Consider the following 21,441-nt stretch of genomic DNA (forward strand, 5'->3'; position numbering starts at 1 on the left):
CTCTGCCTCTGGTTATGTATGTTCTATGTTTGGAAATAGGAAGATCTGGATGTATGGCTTTAATATATAAGCACTAAAGTGGGTAGAGTGAGCAAAGGAACTTAGTTCTAAAATGCATAATGTAGTGCCATCTTTTTTATTTGCGAATGGAAAGAAAGCCACCCTAGTTCTTTGAAACAGAATGAGATACTGTAGGTTTCCCCAAACTGATTCAACAATCAAGTAAATGCAGTTTGTGATAACTGAGAAGCCTTCAAATAGCCCCACAATTATGAATCCTAGAAGTTTTCAGAATAAGTGTGTCTCTTCTCTGTCTGAATTCAGCGAATGTACAATGAGTTGTAGTGTTGGTGTTGTTCAGCTTCAACATTCAAAGTTCATAAATCATTGGATTGCACATGAGCTGACATAACGAAGTGTTTCACCCAGTGGATGTATAATACACTACTCTGATGCAGAGAAGCACCTAAGACAAATACATCATTCTGCTTTTACAATCAAGGCAACTCATTCAGTCATCACTAAAGAACTTATTCTTGACTGATTGAAACAATGCAGAAGCCCTGTGCTGTTAAATAGAAGTAGGACAATACTTTGTTTTATAGAGATGCTTCAAAGAAGTTCTTCAGTCACATTTCCATGAAGTGAAGAATTCCTTTAAGGTTCTGTTCAGTTCTAATTTCCATGTTTCCAGTTTCTTGCCAGAAAAAAGTCAGTTCAAAAGTTATTACTTAGAGATATGTGGTGCTCTTCATGATGTTCTCTTAATTCAAACACTGTTGAATTAACAAAGCAGTGTCATGCTTTTGTTATCCCAGATAGTGTTATCATTAGTGTCATGTACCACATTGCTTTTTTCTGTATTTCTTCCCTCAAATGCAATGCCCTATTCAAGCTCACTATTATTATTATTATTATTATTATTATTATTATTATTATTATTATTATTATTATTATTATTATTATCAATCATCGCACAGTCAGCCAGATGTTCAGACTGGATTTGGCATTTTGTCTACCTATCGAGTCCTTACCCAGGACCTGGGATAGGCAGATGTAGATGTTTGATGGTATTACAGGTATCGTCGCAGGATGGAAGCAGTTCCTAATAAGGCCGCCTTTTGCAATTGACTAATAGCAAATTTGTCAATGCCAATGGTGTTCAAGTGGTGCTCCAGTTGTTTTGGGATTGCGCCCAAGGAGCCTATGACTATTGGTACTACCCTTGCTTGCTTTTGCCACAGTCTTTCTATTTCTATTTGTAGGTCTTTGTATTTTGTTATCTTCTCCAGTTCTTTCTCTTCTATTCTGCTGTCTCCAGGCACTGCCACGTCCACTATCCAGACTTTTTTGTCTTTCTTATCGACAATTGTTAAGTCTGGGGTGTTATGTTGCAGGTGCTTGTCTGTTTGAATTCTGAAGTCCCAGAGCAGTTTAATTTTATCATTTTCTATGACTTTCTCTATTTTATGATCCCACCAGTTTTTGCTTACAGGCAAATGATATTTTTTGCAGATCTTCCAATGCACCATTGTTGCTACTTTGTCATGCCGCTGCTTGTAATCAGTCTGTGCAATCTTCTTGCAACAGCTTACCAAGTGGTCCACTGTTTCTTCAGCTTCTTTGCATAGGCGGCACTTACTGTCTGTTGCTGTCTTCTCAATTTTGACTTTGTATGCATTTGTCCTTAAGGCTTGGTCTTGTGCAGCCAGAATTAGTCCCTCGGTCTCTTTCTTCAATTTTCCTGCTCTTAGCCATTGCCAGGTTTTATTATTATCTGCTTTCCCAGCTATTTTTTTCATGTATCGGCCATGTAGTGCTTTGTCTTCCCATGCCTCTATTCTGTTCTTCATTTGGTCTTTCTTGTAGGCCAGTTTGGTCTCTCCAGTAGTTAGTAAGCCTTCCTGATATACTAATTTCAGTGCATCTTCATCATTGTTCTTCAGATATTCTTCCAAAGCCATTTTTTCTTCTTCAACCATCTGATGTACTTGTAGCATTCCACGCCCACCTATTTGCCTTGGTAGATAAAGTCTATCAATGTCACTGCGTGGATGAAGGGCATGATTCATTGTCATTATTTTTCTGGTCTGCCTATCCATTGCTTTTAGTTCTGCTTGAGTCCAGTCCACTATTCCAGCTGTGTACCTAATGACTGGGATTGCCCAGGTGTTGATTGCCTTTATGGTATTTCCTCCATTGAGTTTGGACTTTAAGATCTTCTTCACTCTCTTGATGTATTCACCTCTAATCTTTTTCTTGACTTCAGTGTGCTTGATGTTGTCAGCTTGAAGGATACCCAAGTATTTGTAGTACTCTTCCTCATCCAGACTCTTAATGTTATTTTCGTGGGGCATCTTGATTCCTTCAGTTTTCACTATTTTTCCTTGTTTGATAGTAAGTGTGGCACATTTGTCCAAGCCAAACTCCATTACAATATCTTGGCTATATATACGGACAGTGTTGAGCAGCGATTCTATTTCAGATGATGTTTTTCCATACAGCTTCAGATCATCCATGTAAAGGAGGTGGGATAGTCTGCAGATGTTTTTGATGTTTGATAGCCATGTCCTGAGTTATTCAGTATTGTTGACAGAGGAAACAGTGCAATAACAAATAGTAATGGTGATAATGAATCTCCTTGAAATATTCCTCTCTTGATATTAACCTCTCCCAGCTCTCACCATTGATCTGCAACTGTGTCTTCCATTGTGCCATCGATCTTTGCACAAATTTTCTGATGTTTCTACTTACTCCTGTTATTTCTAGGCACTTGATTATCCAATCATGTGGCAGAGAGTCAAATGCCTTTTTGTAGTCAATCCATGCCACATTCAGGTTGGTCTTCCTTCTCTTGCAGTTTTCCAAGATCATTTTGTCTATTAGGAGTTGATCTTTTGTTCCTCTGCTATTGGGGCGGTTTCCTTTCTGCTCAGGTGGAAAGAGATTGTTTTCAACTAGATGCTGTTGTACTGCATCAGCTACCACACCAGTTAGTAATTTGAATGTTGTTGGTAAGCAGGTAATTGGCCTGTAGTTACCTGGTGTTGCCCCTTTTGCTGGATTTTTCATTATTAGGTAGGTTTTCCCAGTTGTTAGCCACTTTTCAATTTCTCCTCCTTGTAGTATATTGTTGAACTGTTGAATGAGTGGGTGTATAACAGTTAGATGTTTCAACCAAAACCCATGCAGTTCATCTTCACCTGGTGCTGACCAATTTTTGATTTTCTTTGCTCTTTTTTCTACCATTTTTGTTGTTATTACTAGTTCTTTCATTTCAACTTCTGTTTTATTTGCATCCACCTCTTTTAACCAAGCCGCATCCTTGTTGTATTTCTTTGGGTTATCCCATATCTGCTTCCAGAACTGCACTGTTTCTTCCTTGTCAGGTACTGACTGATTCCTTGCAGTTTCTCCATTGATGGATTGGTAGAAACGTTTCTGATTGGATTGAAATTGGAGGTTCTGCCTATAGTTTGCAATTCGAGCTTCATATCTACTGATTTTCCTGGCTATAGCTGTTATTTGTTGCTTTATTATTTCCAGTGCTTCCTTGATCTTCCTTGTTTCTAAGTGGTATTTCTTGATTAGGTATTCTTTGGTCTTCTTGTTCTTCAGCTTCTTTTCTTTCATCTGTTCTAGCTTGCTTGCATGTGATCTTAACTTGCTGATCTTATTTTCTAGTCTAACCTTCCATTTTTGTGGTGCACTGTTTGTTTGTTTTTCTTTTTTGTTGATTTTGCATCCCAGGTATTCTGTTATAACTGCAGCTGTGCTGTACATTAGTTGGTTTGTTTCTTGCAGTGAATTGGTGCTTATACTTGCTATTGCAGTATTTGCATCTTTTAATGCTTGTGCTAGCTGTTTCTTTGGAACAAGCTTCAATGCAGGCAGCCTTATTCTGTTGTTTTTGTGCTGTTCTAGATGCTCAGTTATTCTTTGTTTCAATTCTTTTATTTCTTTAGTTAGAGGGTTTTGTTCTTCCTGAGGAAGAGGTGCCTGGTTTCCAAATGAGAACAGTTGTATATCTCTACTGGATTCTTTCACTGCCAACTCCCCCTGGTTTGCCTCTACATTCTGAATTACTTCTTGTAAGGCTTTGATTTCTTTGCCCTGGGTAAACCTTTGCAGTTCGTCCAATTCTGTTTCTGTAAATACTTTATTTCGTGTTATAAATCGGCGTTGATCTGCTAGTCTCTGTTCTGTTATTTCTGATTCTGGATGCTGTTCTTTCCAGAACTGGTGCATTCGTTTTAGATATCCTCGTCTTGTTGGACTTGATCTGTAGTAACAGATCATTATTTCTTTGTTTTCCATCACTGTGTATCTGCGACGGGTAAACACCTTTTCTTCCAGTAGTTCTGCAGCTGCTGGCCCTGGTTGCTCAGCCAACAGTCCTGAGTCCTGTAACCCATTTTTCACCAGATATCCAGGAACTCCAATATCTAGTGCGGACCTTGTTAACCCGGGCGACGTCCGAGCCGGTATGGCATTCTGAAATTTACGTCTCACCATATTTTTTATGGGAGAGACACTCTTTGTCTGACTCCTCTGATGAGACCTGTCCAGTATGGTTGAACCTCTGGCATAGCTCTCATCTTCCTCAGAGTACACAAGCCCCACAACCACGTCAAGGTAGTGCCTCACTGGGGGATTATTATTATTATCATTATCATTATCATTATTATTACTATTATTATTATTATTATTATTATTATTATTATTATTATTATTATTTTCATCTCGGCAGACTAGGTACAGATGCTAAAAGCTATAGGATAATGAATGATTTCATACTTGTCTTTCTAATAAACCGGTTTTTTACCTAAGATGCTGCTTGGATTATATTACATTGATATTCTTTGCAGGAGATGAGGAAATTGAGGACAATACACACACACACAAATTTTAGGTCAGTAATTATAATACAGGAAGATGTTAAAACCTACTAATGAGCTCTATAAATTAAAAAACAATTCCCGTGCTAATGAATTTTAACTGCAGTGGTAGTTTTTTCAGTTTGTAAACTGAAGCCAAGATTATCATTACTAAATAGAAAGTCACCTTTTAATGCATGAGATATGTTAGCACTTCAGCATAATACTTAATACTTTGTAAGTAATAAGTACTGCTTTAGCACAAATTCAGATGCTGATACTAGAATAGCTTCCCCCTTTCCTTTCCATTGAAGAGCTAATTTTGTATGCATCCTTGCCATTATAATGAATGAGGATATCTTTGTATCTCTATGGCAGGGGTCTTCAAACATGGCCCTTTTATGACTTGTGGACTTCAACTCCCAGAATTCCTCAGCCAGGCACTCTGGCTGAGGAATTCTGGGAGTTGAAGTCCACAAATCATAAAAGGGCCAAGTTTGAAGACTCCTGCTCTGTGGTTTGTATTTGCATCAGTATTCCCACTATTACCCATTTGCAGGTTTTGAATTATAAACTTGGGTAAGTTAGCAACAACATACTTGGTAATCCATACTCAGAACAGATTTATTGGTTACTGCAGCTTCAGTCTACCAGAAGGTCCCAAATGTAAAACCCATAGCATAATAATCAAATCAAGTTACTGAGGCAAATAAATATTTATGTGAATTTTAAGACTCGGTGTAACTAAGACTATTTTCTCAGAAGAAGCATCTCTCTGGTAGCAATAATTTTACTCTGCCATGATAAGCATTGCTACACATGAGGACAAGTGATACTGAAATATACTTCAGAAAATAAAGAACTGTTAACTGGAGTGGTACAACACCATCTGCCTAAATATGGTTAGATTTAGATTTTTTTTAAAAAAAAAGATTTCACTGTATCTTTTAAAGCTGTTGCTATAAAATTGATCCAATGATATTCACAAATCATTCTTCTACTTTGGCAGCTTAGTAAATAATTATATTTTGAAAATAACATGTGCAGCCACTGAAAAATATCAATATTTTTGGGCTGTATTTGGAAGGATTGCATAATTTCACTCAATTATTGTTTTTGGCAATGGAAATAGGTAGTGGCACTAAATATGTAGGCTTAGTCATTAAAAATGGCTCTGGCTTAGAGCCAAATATACTCTAGGATCACATCAATGAAATAATGCCATCATAAAGGATCCAGAAAATAGGACTTTTCTGTCCTCGTGCTTGCCCTCTGAAGTAGTGGAGATTGACCCTGACCCTAGAAGCCTTGAAATTGTGGAAACCTTGCTTTTTACCAGGCATAGGGGTCAATGAAGATACTAAAGACCAGGTGGTTTGTAATTATGTGGATTTTACTCATGGACACCTATTTATTTTACTATTGTAGGCTTTTGATGGCCATGCTTTAATTTGGTTGCCAGAGTTGCCGTGACAAGATGCTATAGTCCACAGGTGTCAAACTCGATCGCATCATATGATGATCACAATGTTTTTGCCTTGGCTGAGCCAGGGTGGGTGTGGCCTGTGTGTGACACATTCAGCCCATGGGCCACCAGTTTGACACCCCTGCTATAGTCCCTCGGAATGTGCCTTCAGCAGCCTACAAAATGAACATAGCTATCATTCCACTATTATTATTAAAAAAAATTGCTCCCCAGAAACTGGTGTTCAGATAACAAAACTGAGTAAAATTGCCCTTTTTAAAAATAAGAAATGTTCATGATTCATCAATTACTTCATGAACAGGATGAGGAAAAAACTAGGTATATAAATATTTAAATGCAGGGAACAGTGAATGACAAATCTATTCAGGCAGAGGTTTGAATGAGTAGTCTGTGTTAGCTTTGTAATCCATTCTATTTGTCTCACTTCTAAAGCCACCCAAGTCCTTATATCCAGTGAAAATAAATTCCATACGGATCATGTTAAAAAAAAAAAAAAACAGCTTTTTTTTATCTAATCTAAATGCCCCCTATCAGATAGCTTTTTTAACGAGAAAGTAAAAAAGAAAAGCTCCACATCATAAATGGAAACTTCACTATATATTGATGTAGGAAACTATTTCTATCATCTTTCATCTCAGGTCATTAAAAGAATAAAGGGTCTTTGTGTTTTCCAATCAGAATATCCCAATGGAGTGATACAGTGAAGAAGAAATTTCAAAGCCTACATTAAAAAGATTGAATTCAATCTGTGTTTAAGTATTGCTGTATTATATGACCAGCAATGGGAGTCTGTCATATTGAACTATCATTTCAAACAGATGTTTCAGCCATCTGTCTGAGCAGGGCCACAAAGGGATTCACAACTTCCAGAAGGCAAAGTTTGGATCACGCAAATCTTTGATCTCTAGATTTGTGACATTATAAAACTCTGTCATGCTAACATGGGGTGCTCAGATTATTGCTATAATTTCATCTCAGATTCTTTGCTGGTTTCAGGCATGAACACAAGCAGGAGTGAGACAGTGAAAGAGCCACCTTTAACGCCCTCCAGAAGATCCTTGCCATGCCTTGCCCAGAGCCAAACCCACCCACAAAGTCTCAGCAAGCATTCCTCATTTCTTCAGTCAAATCAAGTGATGCCTCTTCCCCAGCCTCAGCCTCAGCCTCAGCCTGTGAGTGCAGAGGCATCAAGTGCTACAGTCAATGTAGTATCAGAACGAGGTAAGTGTTGATTTAGTCAGATCTCTCCACTTCTTTACAATTTATGACACCCTCTCACTTACTGAGCAAACCAAAGTGATTCAGCCACCATGGATTTTGCCAATGTAAATTACATTGATGCCATTTTTTTGAAAAAATTCCCTTTTAGCCAAAGTGATGGAAACCTTGGAAAACAACTTACTCAAGTTATCCAATACAGAATACTGTGATCCATTTTTAGGTGAGTTTTCTCTACATTGTTATATTGTGACTCTATTTCTGTTTTGAGAGGCGAGAGAGTGCTAATCAAAAAATTCAATTACTGTTATTCCATAAATCAGGAGTGGACAACTATAGCCCCTTTATGACCTCAACTGGACCTCAACTCACAGAATTCCTGAGCCAGTTTTGGTGAACTCACAAATCCTGGAGTTGAAGGCCAATGGTTGTAAAGGAGCCATAGTTGCCCACCCTGCCATAGACCATTAATAGTAGTGCTTGTATTTATGTGCATAATCCTTCAGCAACAAGATATCATTATTTGCTAAAACCATGGGCGATGGAATACTATGTTTTTCCAGTTCTGATTGATCACCAACTCATGAGCATTCTTATTGTGACCCATGCCAGCTGGGGCTACTGGGAGTTGTGGTTCAGGTTACCCATCCTTGATTCAATTCACACATTCTTGATTCAATTCACATACTATAGATAGTGCCAATATGTTCATTAAATGTTATTAAATAAACCAGATGATGTATATGTTTGTTAGATTGATATTTGACCTTTTCAAGAGAGAACATGGCAAGCACATGTTTTCTCCTTCAATTTTTAACATTACAACAATCTTGCAGCATAGGTTAGACTATGACAGCACAATTAGTCAAAAGTCATCAAATTAATTTCCTGGCTGAGAAGAAACTTGAATGTGGATCCCTTACCTAACGCAGCATCTTAACCTATTCACCACACTGTCCTTTCATTCAATGGGATTACTTTCACAAGTTAGATTTAATAAGAGGCACACATTTGTAACACATCTGCATGCTGAATATACAGCATTTCTCTGCATATTAGTTCTTCCTGACTATCATGAAGGTATGCGAAAGGTGTCCTTGGGAGAAGCTGAAAAACCAGCAACATTTTTGTTGTCATAATATATTACTGTACAAGTAATAATTAAAATACTTACAAGGATGAATTTGATGTTGAGATACTTTTTCTGCTGTGTTGTTTCACATCAAACCTTTGTTTCCAACCATCTCTTTCTTCTTTAGAATATTTACAGCCACAACTATCAATTTTAGAGGAAAACCCCTTGATTTTTAAGGTTTAATTGTTCATTCTCAAAGTGGTCTATTACTTAACTGTGGTTTTTTCTTCTTGTGAACTAATTAAGCAATTGGTTACAAATGAACAGGAATGACACATCTAGAGGCTGTTCTTCACCAATGATAGAGCTTATTCAGCACATATGGTGAATAAGTTTCATTCCTTTCATGAGCTACTGTGAGCTTCCCCAGGGATATTAAGGATGGATCTGAATTAAGTGAGTTAGATAAATATTTAAACAAGTAGCTTGAAGAAAGGAAGAATAAATAGAAAATGGTAAGATAGAGCTGCAAGAAAGTGGTGGGCTATGAAGCTATCAAAGCATATTATATAAAATCCAAATGATTTTCATCTGTGTTGTAACATTGGCTGTAGAATTTTAAGATATTTTAGACCACATAGACTGCATTCTTGCTTTTAGATTTTGGTTTTTTAATAACTTTGTAAGTTTATCAGGATATAAAATACAAAAAGAAAATTAAAATAGTGGGAAAATGGGAGGGAAAGGGAAAGGAAAAAATGTAAAGTTGGAGGAGGAAAATTCCAACTCTTTTTAGAATAGGATAATAACATTACAGCTGCAACTTTTTACTTTTATATGCTAATATATACTAGCCATTTCTTTAACAACAAAACTCATCTGATCAGCAAAATCCAAAGTCAAAGTTTCATTTTTTTTCCCCATCTCAAGCACAAAATCCAGAAGCAGTTTCCATGCAGAAACAAAGTTGGATGTGTTCTTTTCTTTAATTAAGGCAGTCCAATTGGGGGGATTTTGTTCCTTTGTTACTGAAAAATCCATGGGATATTTTGATGGATTAAATTAGTTACAGCCAAAGATCCATTTTTTTAGTCTACCTTATGAAAACCCAGATTGTTATTATTTTTTTCTGAACCATTGGTGCTCCCATGAAAGTGAATACAATTGACTATGTGCTTTGGTCAGACAGGGATGTATTCTGTCTCCACTGTTGTTCAATATCTACTCTGAGTCAATCTTCAACGAGGCACTGGAGAACATCGACGCTGGCATCAAAGTAAATGGTGTTTGGATCAACAACTTAAGATATGCTGACGATACAGTTCTGCTTGCCAGTAAGCATGAAGACCTTCAGCTCCTCATCAACAGTCACAGAAATATCTGAAAAATACGGCTTAAAGCTTAACACCTCAAAAACCAAGATCATGGTCGTCAGCAAACAACCCATTAATTTACCACAAATAAATTCAGAAGGAATATCACTAGAAAAAGTTGAAAGGATCACCCACCTCAGTTCTAATTTACATGAAAGCTGGGACATGACCATTGAAGTAAAGATAAGGATAGAAAAAGCCCAAACAGCATTCTTCAAAATGAAAAAGGTCTTCTGCAGTCACGACATAAGCCTAAGACTGAAAATCAGGCGTATCAGATGCTATATTTTTTCTATCCTGCTCTATGGAGTAGAGAGTTGGTCTCTGACAGAAGGCCACCTGAAGAGACTAGAAGCATTTGAAATGTGAATTTACAGGCAGCTGTTATGTATAAGCTGGATTGAAAAGATCAGAAATGTGGAGGTGATAAGTTGCCTGGGAAAGCCAAGGGAAATCATCAAAACAATTAAAAAACGAAAATTAGAATATTTCAGACATGTGATGCGACACCCAGAAAAATACAGCACACTCCATTTAATCCTCCAGGGAAAGATTGAAGGCAAATGAGGTCCAGGCAGAAAAAGAACATTGTGGCTTCAAAATTTAAGGGATTGGTTTGGACAAAACTCAGCAGCACATTTTTCGTGCGGCTGCTGATAAAAACAGGATCGCCAACATGATCACCAATGTCTGATAACGGATATGGCACAAGAAGAAGAAGAAGATGTGCTTTGTTCTATCTGGTATTTGAGGATTTCCTTCCCCAGCAGCTAGAACAAATTAGAAAATACACTGATCACAGTAAAGGATAAAATACTAAGTTTTTCTTAGGCCATTGAATAAAATGCCTACTCTGTGCAACCCCGCTTAAATAATAATAAAAAAGAAATGACATCTTGAACAAGTGGCTGAACGTGACCATAGGAGCAGATCCGGTGAAGAATCAATTTTATGACATTGCTTATATACCATGCCATATATTTGCACCTGAGAGACAATCTAAAAAAATGCGGACTTGACTTATGACCATAATTGAACCCAAAATTTCTCACTGTTGCTAAGTGAGACATTTGTTAAGCAAATTTTGCCCCATTTTACATCCTTTCTTGCCACAGTTTTTAAATGAATCACTGCATTTGTTAAGTTAGTAACATGTTAAGTGAATCTGGCTTCCCCATCGACTTTGCTTGTCAGAAGCAAAAGCTGATCACATGACCCTGGGACACTGCAACTGTCATAAATACGAGTCAGTTGCCAAGCATCCAAATTTTAGTCATGTGACCATGGGGATGCTGCAATGGTCTTAAATGTGAAAAAACAGTCATAAGTCACCTTTTTCAGTGCCGCTGTAACCTCAAGCAGTCACTAAATGAACTGTTGTAAGTCAAGGACTATCTGCCCTATACTATTATGAATGTAGGAAGCAACAACTGATTTGGCATTGCTTCTGACTTTCAAATCCTGCACAGCCATGTTGGTAAAAAAACAGATACCCCCCCCCCCCAAAAAAAACAACAACCCACCATTCTTGAAGAAACTGTTATCCAATGTGACAGCAGTGAAAAACCTACAGTGCATTTTATGAATGCATTCCAAGTGCTTAAATTCAAATGATTGTAAAGGGGGCTTATGTGGGTGTCCTTTAAAATAAACATATGTCAGGTTCAATATATAGATAACCTTACACTGATGCAGTTAGAGATACAATTTGTGAGGCTGGGTCAGAGGTAACAGGTTTCAAGAAGAATGAAAGAAAGAAAATGAAAGAAAATGTATTATCTCAGCTCTTTGACCAGCACCATCTCAAACTACAGTACTAGCTAAATGAGATGGACAAACAATTGAGATAAACAAATTGTAGGCTAGCAGAAAAGCAGCTTAGTAAAAGCATTAACCAAAGGCCATTCCAGGGGAATTGTATAGGCATTCAAATAGCTGTGCGTGTGTGTGTATTAAAACAGCCCACTTTGCTATTATGTGTGAATGTCTAAGTTAAGCATTACTAATTATTAAATGCAGTATAATGCTTTGGACTCAATTCCATAAACTTGTTGCAGATGGGTTTTAGAAGAAAGCAATATCTGTAAAATTAAAATAAGTATGTCTTAACTATATGGCAGCTGTAGAGGATCCTGGGGGAAAAAAATATGGTGGCTCTCAAGACCTGCAGACAGCACTAAGTTTGCATTCTCTGTACTCTGAATATGAAGTTCTGTTCAACTTATTATGACAAGCCTAGATCAAACTGTAGCATCAGATTCTAGTTTAACCAATTGTAATCTGATTAGTTTAAGTAAACCACAATGGCCCAGGTTAATATACTATAGAATCAATCACTCTGGTTTATTCCAAACCACAAAAGAAAGTTATAAACTCTTCTGTGAACAATAGGAACATAACGATCTAAAAAGAAAGCTCATTTCAATGAGAGCATAGTTTATAACAATAATTGTATTTGGTGGAAAGATTCCTTATATCCTATATATTCCCTGAAGGCTAGTCTGAAAGGATAAAGGAAAGGAGTATGTGGTTTTCTAGGAAAAGGAGGGAATTTGCAAACATTGCTGTTTTCCTTCCTGCAATGGAAGACTCTGTTGTATCTCAGCCCCTTTAAAAAGTACAAGAGTGCCTTCCCTTGCCTAATCCATGGATGGTGCGTGACGTGTCATGACTATCACAACTTTTTTTTGCATTGCCAGAGCTGGAGTGGGTGCGGCATCTCTATGATGCAACTGGCCCATGGGCTGGCAGTTTGACATCCCTGGCCTAATCCAACCTCCATAGGCAATTTTAGGCAAGTGACATCCATCATGATATGATCATACAAATGATGTGAATTATGTGCTTTGTATCAGGCCTATCACACAGCTATAACATGACATCAATGTGGCTTGTACTAGGTATCTGTGCAATCCTCTCCTATGAATTCCTTTAGCTTCTAGAATACATGTGAAGATAACATAAATCAAAGTAGTTTTACACAGAAGAGACTTTATATGCAAAATCACAGACAATATATATTTCTTGTCAAAACATTGTTACTCATAATAGAAACAAGTCACGTATGTCAACCTGTTTGCAGAAAAATCCATGAAGTTGGAATATTAATTAGTCTACCATCATGGTGTCAGAATACTTATTACCTTACAACCTTTAGATGTGAAATACACTACCAAATCAAACAAAAACTCTTGCAAAACGGCATTTTGTTACAAACTTGCTATATGCTTGAGAAGACAAAGCAGGGATTGGATCTATGCCATGAAATCTATGAAGAACTTTCACTTTTAAGGTTGACTCAGCCCAAATTCATTGAAAGAAGATGAGTCAATAAAGGAAATCTCTTTTTTCTTGACATCCAACTAAAATCAACTTCCTTAAATTTTAAATCCTTTTTGTTGCTTTATGTATGTATGTATATATGTATGTATGTATGTATGTATGTATGTATGTATGTATGTATATGAAACAATTTCCCTTCATTTTCTACATGACAGCTTTTCAGGACCTGAAAAGGCTGTCATATCTCCTCTTTAGCTTCTCCAGGCAAAATGGATAACTTAAAATGTTTTGTGTTTTTATCACACCTAGGGAAGGAGGGAGAGAAAAAGAGAGAGAGATGTAGCCCACAACTCAATAATATGATCTGTTGCTTTAGTATTTCATAGAACCACAATAATTGTGGAGTAAGTTTGGAATAAGGATTGAAGGATTGGCAACACATGGATCATGGACCCACATTTCATCCCGGGCTCGCATGTCAGAACTTAACAGGGCTACTCAAATTCTGCAGCAAAAATGCCAATTTGGGACAAACCAATATTTCTCCTATTCCATACAACATGACCACCTGTTACTAAAACTAAGACCTGACTGTGGGGGGGAGGGGGGAGAGGCCGCCTCCTATTGTTCCCAAAAGAATTGATTTTTCACAGGAACAAGCCCCAAATTTGACAAATATTTATTTAATGTATCTGTATACCACTGCAATCAAAAATTACTCTCAGCAGCTCACAAAGAAAGATACAGTATAGGTAGACCTCGACTTACAGCAGTTCATTTAGTGACTATTCAGAGTTACAACAGCACTGGAAAAAGTGACTTAATGACCTTTTTTCATACTTAAACCATCACAGCATCCCCACGATCCCATGATTAAAACTTGGGAACTTGGCAATTGACTTATATTTATGATAGTTGCAGTGTCCCAGGGTCATCTGATCACTTTTTGTAACCTTTTGACAATCAAAGTCAATGGGGAAACCAAATTCATTTAACAACCTTGTTATTAGCTGAACAACTGCAGTGATTCACTTAACAACTGTGGCAAGAAAGGTTATAAAATGGGGCAAAACTCACCTAACAAATGTTTCAGCAACAGAAATTTTGGGCTTAATTTTGGTCATACATAGAGAATATTTATGTTTTTATCAGTATAAAAACAAATACAATGCATAATTAAAAGCACAGCACTGCAAGGATATGAAAAAAAAAATGGAAGAACACCAATCAGGGGAAAGCTCTCCCAAAAAAGTTTGGACTGTGGAAGTTAGTGGGAAATTAGCAATGAGAGGATTTAAAAAATGTATATTTATTTATTGTAGTGTTCATGGTGGGAGACCTAAAACTCTTAAGTTTATTGACTTATTGACTAAATATCATACATAATTAAAAGCACAGCACTGCAAGGATATGAAAAAAAAATGGAAGAACACCAATCAGGGGAAAGCTCTCCAAAAAAAGCTTGAACTTTAGAAGTTAGAGGAAAACTAGCAATGAGAGGATTTTAAAAATGTATATTTATTTATTGTAGTGTTCATGGTGGGGGACCCAAAACTCTTCAGCTTATTGACTTTTAAATAATAGTACTACAAATGATAATAACAGTTACAACAACCACTTGGGGATCACTACTATTCACTTTGGAGAATTCTGGTTCATGATCTTTTCTAGGGTGGGCAGGGGGCAATTTCCCTGGATACGTCTCATTGGCTCACAACACAACCCTTATCCATAGATAACTAAACTGCAGTTTACTGAACTAACACCAAGGAGCTGTTGTTACTAGAGAAAAATGCTAGTAATAAATTTATAACAATTTCTGATGATAGGCTTAGTAATCTGAACCTAGAGCAATAAATGCTTTATGAAAATGAATATTGCTAATGTTTAATTTTTTATACATTATATTAAATATTGGCAAACCAAAACAATCAGAGATGAAGCAAAAATGTTGACTATGCTTCTGGAAAGTATTTTAGTAAAAAGCAAACAAAAGCAATGTTTGGCTTTGATCAGTGTCTAAAACCTTTATGATTTCTAAGCACCGACAAGGCCAATCATGATTTTTTTGTGCTGAAAAGACAAAATGAAAAGTGCCTCTATCAGTTATTTCTTTTCTACAAACAAAAATAAGGAAGACTGTTATAGGCTTTATTTTATTTCCCAATACCTAAAATTATTCAGTTTTGATTTTGAAATGGTACGACTATTTTTGATGAAATGTAATAGGTTATATTCTGATTTGCAGAGAAATGAAAGACATATTTATTGTATAGCATATATATATATAAAACTAGGACCCATTTCTGCTTCATTTGGTTTTAGACCTTTCTTCATAGTTCATTCATTTACCAAGAAGTGATATCATTGTAACTTCATCTGTATCTTAGAAAATGACAGTTTCGGATAAATTCCCCTAAAACAGAGTCAGTCAGAGAAAGATAATATATAAGACTCAATATATAAGACTACAATTCCCCAGCTATCACGAAAAATGGCAATAGCTCTATGTGATATAATGCTAATATCTGTGGCACCACTTCACTCACCATTTTTTACTAACCTTGTTGGAGATGTGAAATAGAATAGAGAAGTCCCTTTTGTTATACAAAAGGTTTCTTTTCTGTTTTTTTTTATTGAAAATTTTTAAAAGTTTTTACAAATAACAAAAAAAGAACAACAAAAAAAACCCTCACCCAACCCCTCCCAAACCACCCCCTCCATCCCCCCCCCGAGCTTCCCAGAGCTGAATATAGGCTTAATTAAAATTTTTAAAAAACCTAAACAAATTTTAACAACTTATAAAATAATTAATAATAAAATATATATGACATAAGCATTAAAAAGAAAAAATACTTAAAAAAAGAGAAAAAGAAAGAAAAAAAGAAATAGAAAAAAGAAAAAAGAAAAAAAGAGAAAAAGTACAATCAAAAATTATATACAAGTTATAAAAAAGCTAAATGATATTTTTTTGTATCCAATTTATGTTGTATAAAATTTATCAATTTTTCCCATACAGCAAAAAATTTCTCTTGCAATTGCTCCTTTAAAAAAGCCGAAATCTTTGCCATTTTCGCCAGATAAGAAACTTTAAAAAACCACTCTTGCAAAGTGGGCAAAGATTCCTTCTTCCAATATTGCCCTACTAACAGCCTTGCGGCTGTAATCAAATTTAACATTAATATAACCTCCTTAGCATCACAATCAGTAACAATACCTAACAAAAATAATTGCGGAGTAAATTTTACCCTTTTTCTAAAAATTCTTTGAATATTCCACCATATCTTAATCCAAAAAGCTTTTATGTTTTTACACGACCACCAAATATGATAATAAGTGGCGTTCAAACAACCACATCTCCAACATTTAGGTTGTAAGTCAGGGTACATAAGAGACATTTTTTGTGGATCAAGGTGCCATCTATAAAACATTTTATAAAAATTCTCCCTTAAGTTCTGGGCTTATGTAAATTTAACATTCCTCACCCAGATAATTTCCCAGGTATCCAGTGGGATTGGTTCACCAAAATTTTGTGCCCATTTAATCATACAATCTTTGATTAATTCAGATTCTGAATCCAATTCCACTAGAACCCCATAAACCCTCTTAATGTGAGTTTGTCTTTGATCCTTTACTTGTTTCCAAATGGAGTATTTCTACATTTGTTAAATTTACCCAATCACTAATCAATGTTAAGACCACTGCATCATAATATAATTTCAAATTCGGTACCTTGAGTCCACCTCTCTCACGGAAGTCTTGCATAATTTTAAGCTTTACCCTTGGTTTTTTCCCTGCCCAAATAAATTTATTAATGCCTTTCTGCCATTCATTTAAATTAACCTCATTCTTTAAAATAGGTAGCATTTGAAACAAAAAGAGAAATTTTGGTAGGACATTCATTTTAATCACTGCAATTCTATCCATAAGAGATAACTGTAACTTATCCCAATTCTTCAAGTCTTTCTGTACTCTGAACCACAACCTTTCATAATTATTCTTATACAATTTTACATTAGAAACAGATAAAGTGACCCCCAAATATTTTACCTTATCAACAACTTCAAAATCAGTTAGATTAACCAAAATCTGCTTGTCCCGATTGGTCATGTTTTTAGGTAATATTTTAGTCTTATTATTATTGATTTTAAAACCCGAAACACATCCATATTGATGAATCAGTTGTAGTAACTTTACTACAGAATAGGTAGGTTGAGACAGAGTAACCACCAAATCATCTGCAAAAGCTCTTAACTTGTATTCTTTTTTATTAACTTCTATTCCTTTTATTTCCTGCGACTCTCGAATTTTAATCAACAAAATTTCCAATGTTAGAACAAACAGTAACGGTGACAATGGACATCCCTGTCTTGTACCTTTTTCTATTGTAAAAACCTCTGACAAACCCCCATTAACAATGAGTTGTGCTGTTTGTTTTTGATATATAGCACCTAAAGCTTGTGATATTTTTTCTCCAAAATTCATCTCCTCAATTAATCTTAACATAAACTGCCAATTCAATTGATCAAAAGCTTTTTCAGCATCTAAAAATATCAGCCCTGCAGAGATTTGATTATTCTTATCTAAATATTCTAATAAGTTAATAATTTGTCTAACATTATTTTTCATATACCTTCCAGTTATAAAACCCGATTGATCCTTATATATAAGCTGATGCAAAGCCCTCATAAACCTATTAGCTAAAATTTTTGCAAAAATCTTATAATCTACATTTAAGAGAGATATAAGCCTATAATTCTTTGGTAAGGTAAGATCTTGATCCTCTTTTGGAATCAAGGATATAAAAGCACTGCGCCATGACGGAGGAATCTCTAAACCCTGTAATATATTATTAAAGAGCTCACATAAAGGTTGAATCATCTCTTCTACTAAAGTTTTATAATAAATGGATGTCAAACCATCCGTACCCGGCGCTTTACCTAATTTTAATTGCTTAATAGCTGTCACAATTTCCTCATTGGTAATTAAACCATTAATTTCTTGTTTCTGATCTTCTGTTAGTTTAGGAAAGTTAGCCTCACTTAAATAATTATTTATATCTAAAGTTTGTACATTAGTACCCTTATATAATTTCTGATAATAATCTAAAAAAGATTTCTTAATCAGCTCCTTCTGGTACACTAATTTACCATTATAATTTATTTTATCTATAATTCTCTGTCTCTGTTTCTTTCTTAATTGATAGGCCAACCATCTCCCTGGTTTGTTAGCATTACAAAATGTATTTTGTTTCATAAACATTAAATTAGTTGCGGCTTGATCGGCCATCAACGTATTAAATTGTGTTTTTAACAACTTTATAGCTTCTTTGACCTTTTCATCTGAAGGATTTAAAATCAAAGACTTCTCTTTTATTTTAATCTCATCTTCCAATTCCTTACGTTTCTGAATCTGCTTTTGTCTATGAACATTATTCATTTTTATCAAAATCCCACGCATGAAGGCTTTACCTGCATCCCATACCATTGATATTGATGTTCCCTTATACATATTTAAGGAAAAATAATCCTTTAAGCACTCCTTTAATTTTTGAACATTCTTTTCTTGTTTAAATAAGTTCTCATTCACCCTCCAGGATCTCCTCTCCTCTTTTTCAGCAGCCAATTCCATCCAAACTGGACTGTGATCCGTCAATGACCTGGGAAAGACTTTTACATTCTTTACCCTATTATATAAGTCAGTTGTAATCAGGAAAAAATCAATTCTTGAAAAAGATTGATGTCTGTCTGAAAAAAAGGTAAAATCTCTCTCCTCTTGGTTACGTTCACGCCAATAATCCCTCAGCTCCCAGTCCTCTTTCAGATCAAAAAAGGCTTTAGGTAGTTTAGCCTGTTTGAAGAAGGTAGAAGAACCTTTTTTGTCCTTTTGTGTATCTAAGACACCATTCCAATCTCCCATTAGTATCACAGACCTATAGTCCAGCAAAGTTATTTTCTGATGTAACAATCTATAAAATTGTTCCTGTTGCTGGTTTGGTGCATACAATCCCACTATAAGTATTTTCTTACCATATAGACCAAGTTCAATCATAACATATCTTCCTTGAGGATCTGATTCTACCAGACAAACTGGTAAACTTTACTTAACATAAATTACCACACCCCCTTTTTCCCCAGGAGCAGGAGATACAAAATGAGATCCCAAGCGAACATTAGCTAAATATTTTTGATCTTTAAGTAAGATATGAGTTTCCTGCAAGCAGATAATATCATTATTATGTTGCTTTAGATAGTAGAAAATTTTCTTTCTTTTCTGCGGGGAATTAAGGCCGTTAACATTCCAGGTCAGGAACTTTGCCATCTCCCTTGACCAGGAGCCTGGAGAAAACTGCCTGAAGTCTGCCACTGAAGAATGTGTTGCAGAACTCTTGGGTCTTGCTCCTCCCACCGGCATTGAAACACTTTCATGAGAAGATTCTTTAGCTTCTTTCTTCTGTTGTTCCTTTTCCTTACGTCTATGTGCTGCACGAGTCATTCTCTGCTCTTTGACCTCTGTTTGGCGCAGCCATTCCACCTGTGATTTTCCAGCAGCCATCAAATCTAATCCTTCAGACTGCTGTTCCACCTCTTTGCCACCCAGAGCTTTCTGAATCATAGATGGAGATGAGCCTGCTCCCAGGACCGTATTGTAAAACTCTTTGGCTTTGACAACCGTATTAAGTCTGTAACGTGTCCCCGCATGGCTCAAAACAATACCCGTCGGGATCTCCCATCTGAATGGCATCAATCTTGTTTTGAGTTCATTAGCTAAAAAAGCAAAGTCTTTTCTATTTCTTAAAATTTTTGATGGGATTTCCTTTAGAATGTTAACATCTTGGGCAGCAATCTGGAACCTCTTATTATAAAAAGCTTGTATGATCTCATTACGCAGAGATCTCTTTGCAAAATAAATCACCACATCTCTTGGCAAATTCTTTTGTTTCACAATCCAAGAGTTAACTCTGTAAATTTTTTCCACTTCTCTACGTAATCCATCTTTATCCCTATTCAGGACAACAGCTAGATCATTAATCACCATCTCCATCAGATCTTGATTCATGTCTTCTTTGAGTCCCCTAATTCTCAAAGCATATTCCATTTGCCTATACTGAGACATAAGAATATCCTCTTGTGAAATTTCCATCTTTTTTTCCATATCTTGGAATTTATTCTCAAGGAGGTCTACTTTCTCTGCAACCTCTTCCACTCTGGAATCCAACTTCACAACCACAGAAGCCAATCCTGATATAGCTGTAACTATGTCTTGCCTCAAAATAATATTATTCTCCACTAAAAGCTCCTTCATTTCCTCCTTAGTTTCAGATTTATTCTGTTCAAGAAGATCTTTATTCTGTTTAAAAAGGTCCTTCATTTCCTCTTTACTTTCAGATTTGCTCTGTTCAAGAAGTTGCTTCATTTCCTCCCTGATTTGAGATACAGCATTTCCCATTATATCTCTAATATCTTGTGCAGACAAGCCTGGCAAGGGAGGAGAAGATGGAGGTTGCAGCACTGGTGGTGTAACTTTAAGTTGTTGTTGTACAGTTGCAATTGCAGGAGAGGAAACCACCTTAGAAACTATAGAAGCTGGTTGTCTCTTTTATTTTCTCTTTCTTTCTTCTTAAAAAAAAAATACTAAAATCCTTAAAATTAAAAGAAAGACCAGGGAGAGTGCAAAAAAAAAGAACTTCAAAAACTCCAAAACACTTTAAAAGAAAAAAAGAAACTTAAAAGAAAAAGAAACTGTGCTGTCCATACGTTTCATTTAAGTCCGTTCTTTCTTTCCGGAAAAGAAAAAAAAACACTTTCAAAACGCCATCTTACTTTCACTCTCACTCTCCACCGCAAAAAAAAAAAAAGAAAAAGAAAAAAAGAATCAGCATAAGCTAAAAGAGAAATAAAAAGAAATAAAATTCTAACTCTAAGTAAAATCCTTTAAATAGTTCTGTCCGCTTTAAAAATCACTTACCAGAAAACTTTAAGTGCGGAGATGGTAGCGGCGTTTCACTTTGTTTCCGAAGAAACAAAGACAGCTGGGAGGCGGAGAAAGCACGAACTCCGAGGGAACACTCTTTCTACCCCCCAAAAAAAGAAATCCAGGGGGGGTTAAGAGGTTCTACCTCTATTCGTG

General features: G+C 36.0%; 1 protein-coding gene across 6 annotated transcripts in view; it reads left to right on the forward strand.

Moving 5' to 3' along the window:
• ANO3 (anoctamin 3) overlaps positions 1-21,441 on the forward strand; it is a 175,081-nt gene that overhangs the window by 41,351 nt on the left and 112,289 nt on the right. For 5 of the 6 annotated variants that reach the window (XM_039342220.1, XM_039342221.1, XM_039342222.1 and 2 more), the window contains exons 2-3: positions 7,360-7,584; positions 7,733-7,804. In XM_039342220.1, coding sequence (XP_039198154.1) covers positions 7,360-7,584; positions 7,733-7,804 — 297 coding nt within the window. Of the gene's footprint in view, positions 1-7,359; positions 7,585-7,732; positions 7,805-21,441 lie in introns of those variants that run through there. The other variant, XM_039342225.1, reaches the window with a different exon arrangement.

This window comes from Crotalus tigris, unplaced genomic scaffold (genome assembly GCF_016545835.1).
Source record: "Crotalus tigris isolate CLP2741 ecotype Arizona unplaced genomic scaffold, ASM1654583v1 scf7180000017779.458999, whole genome shotgun sequence".
NCBI lineage: Eukaryota > Metazoa > Chordata > Lepidosauria > Squamata > Viperidae > Crotalus > Crotalus tigris.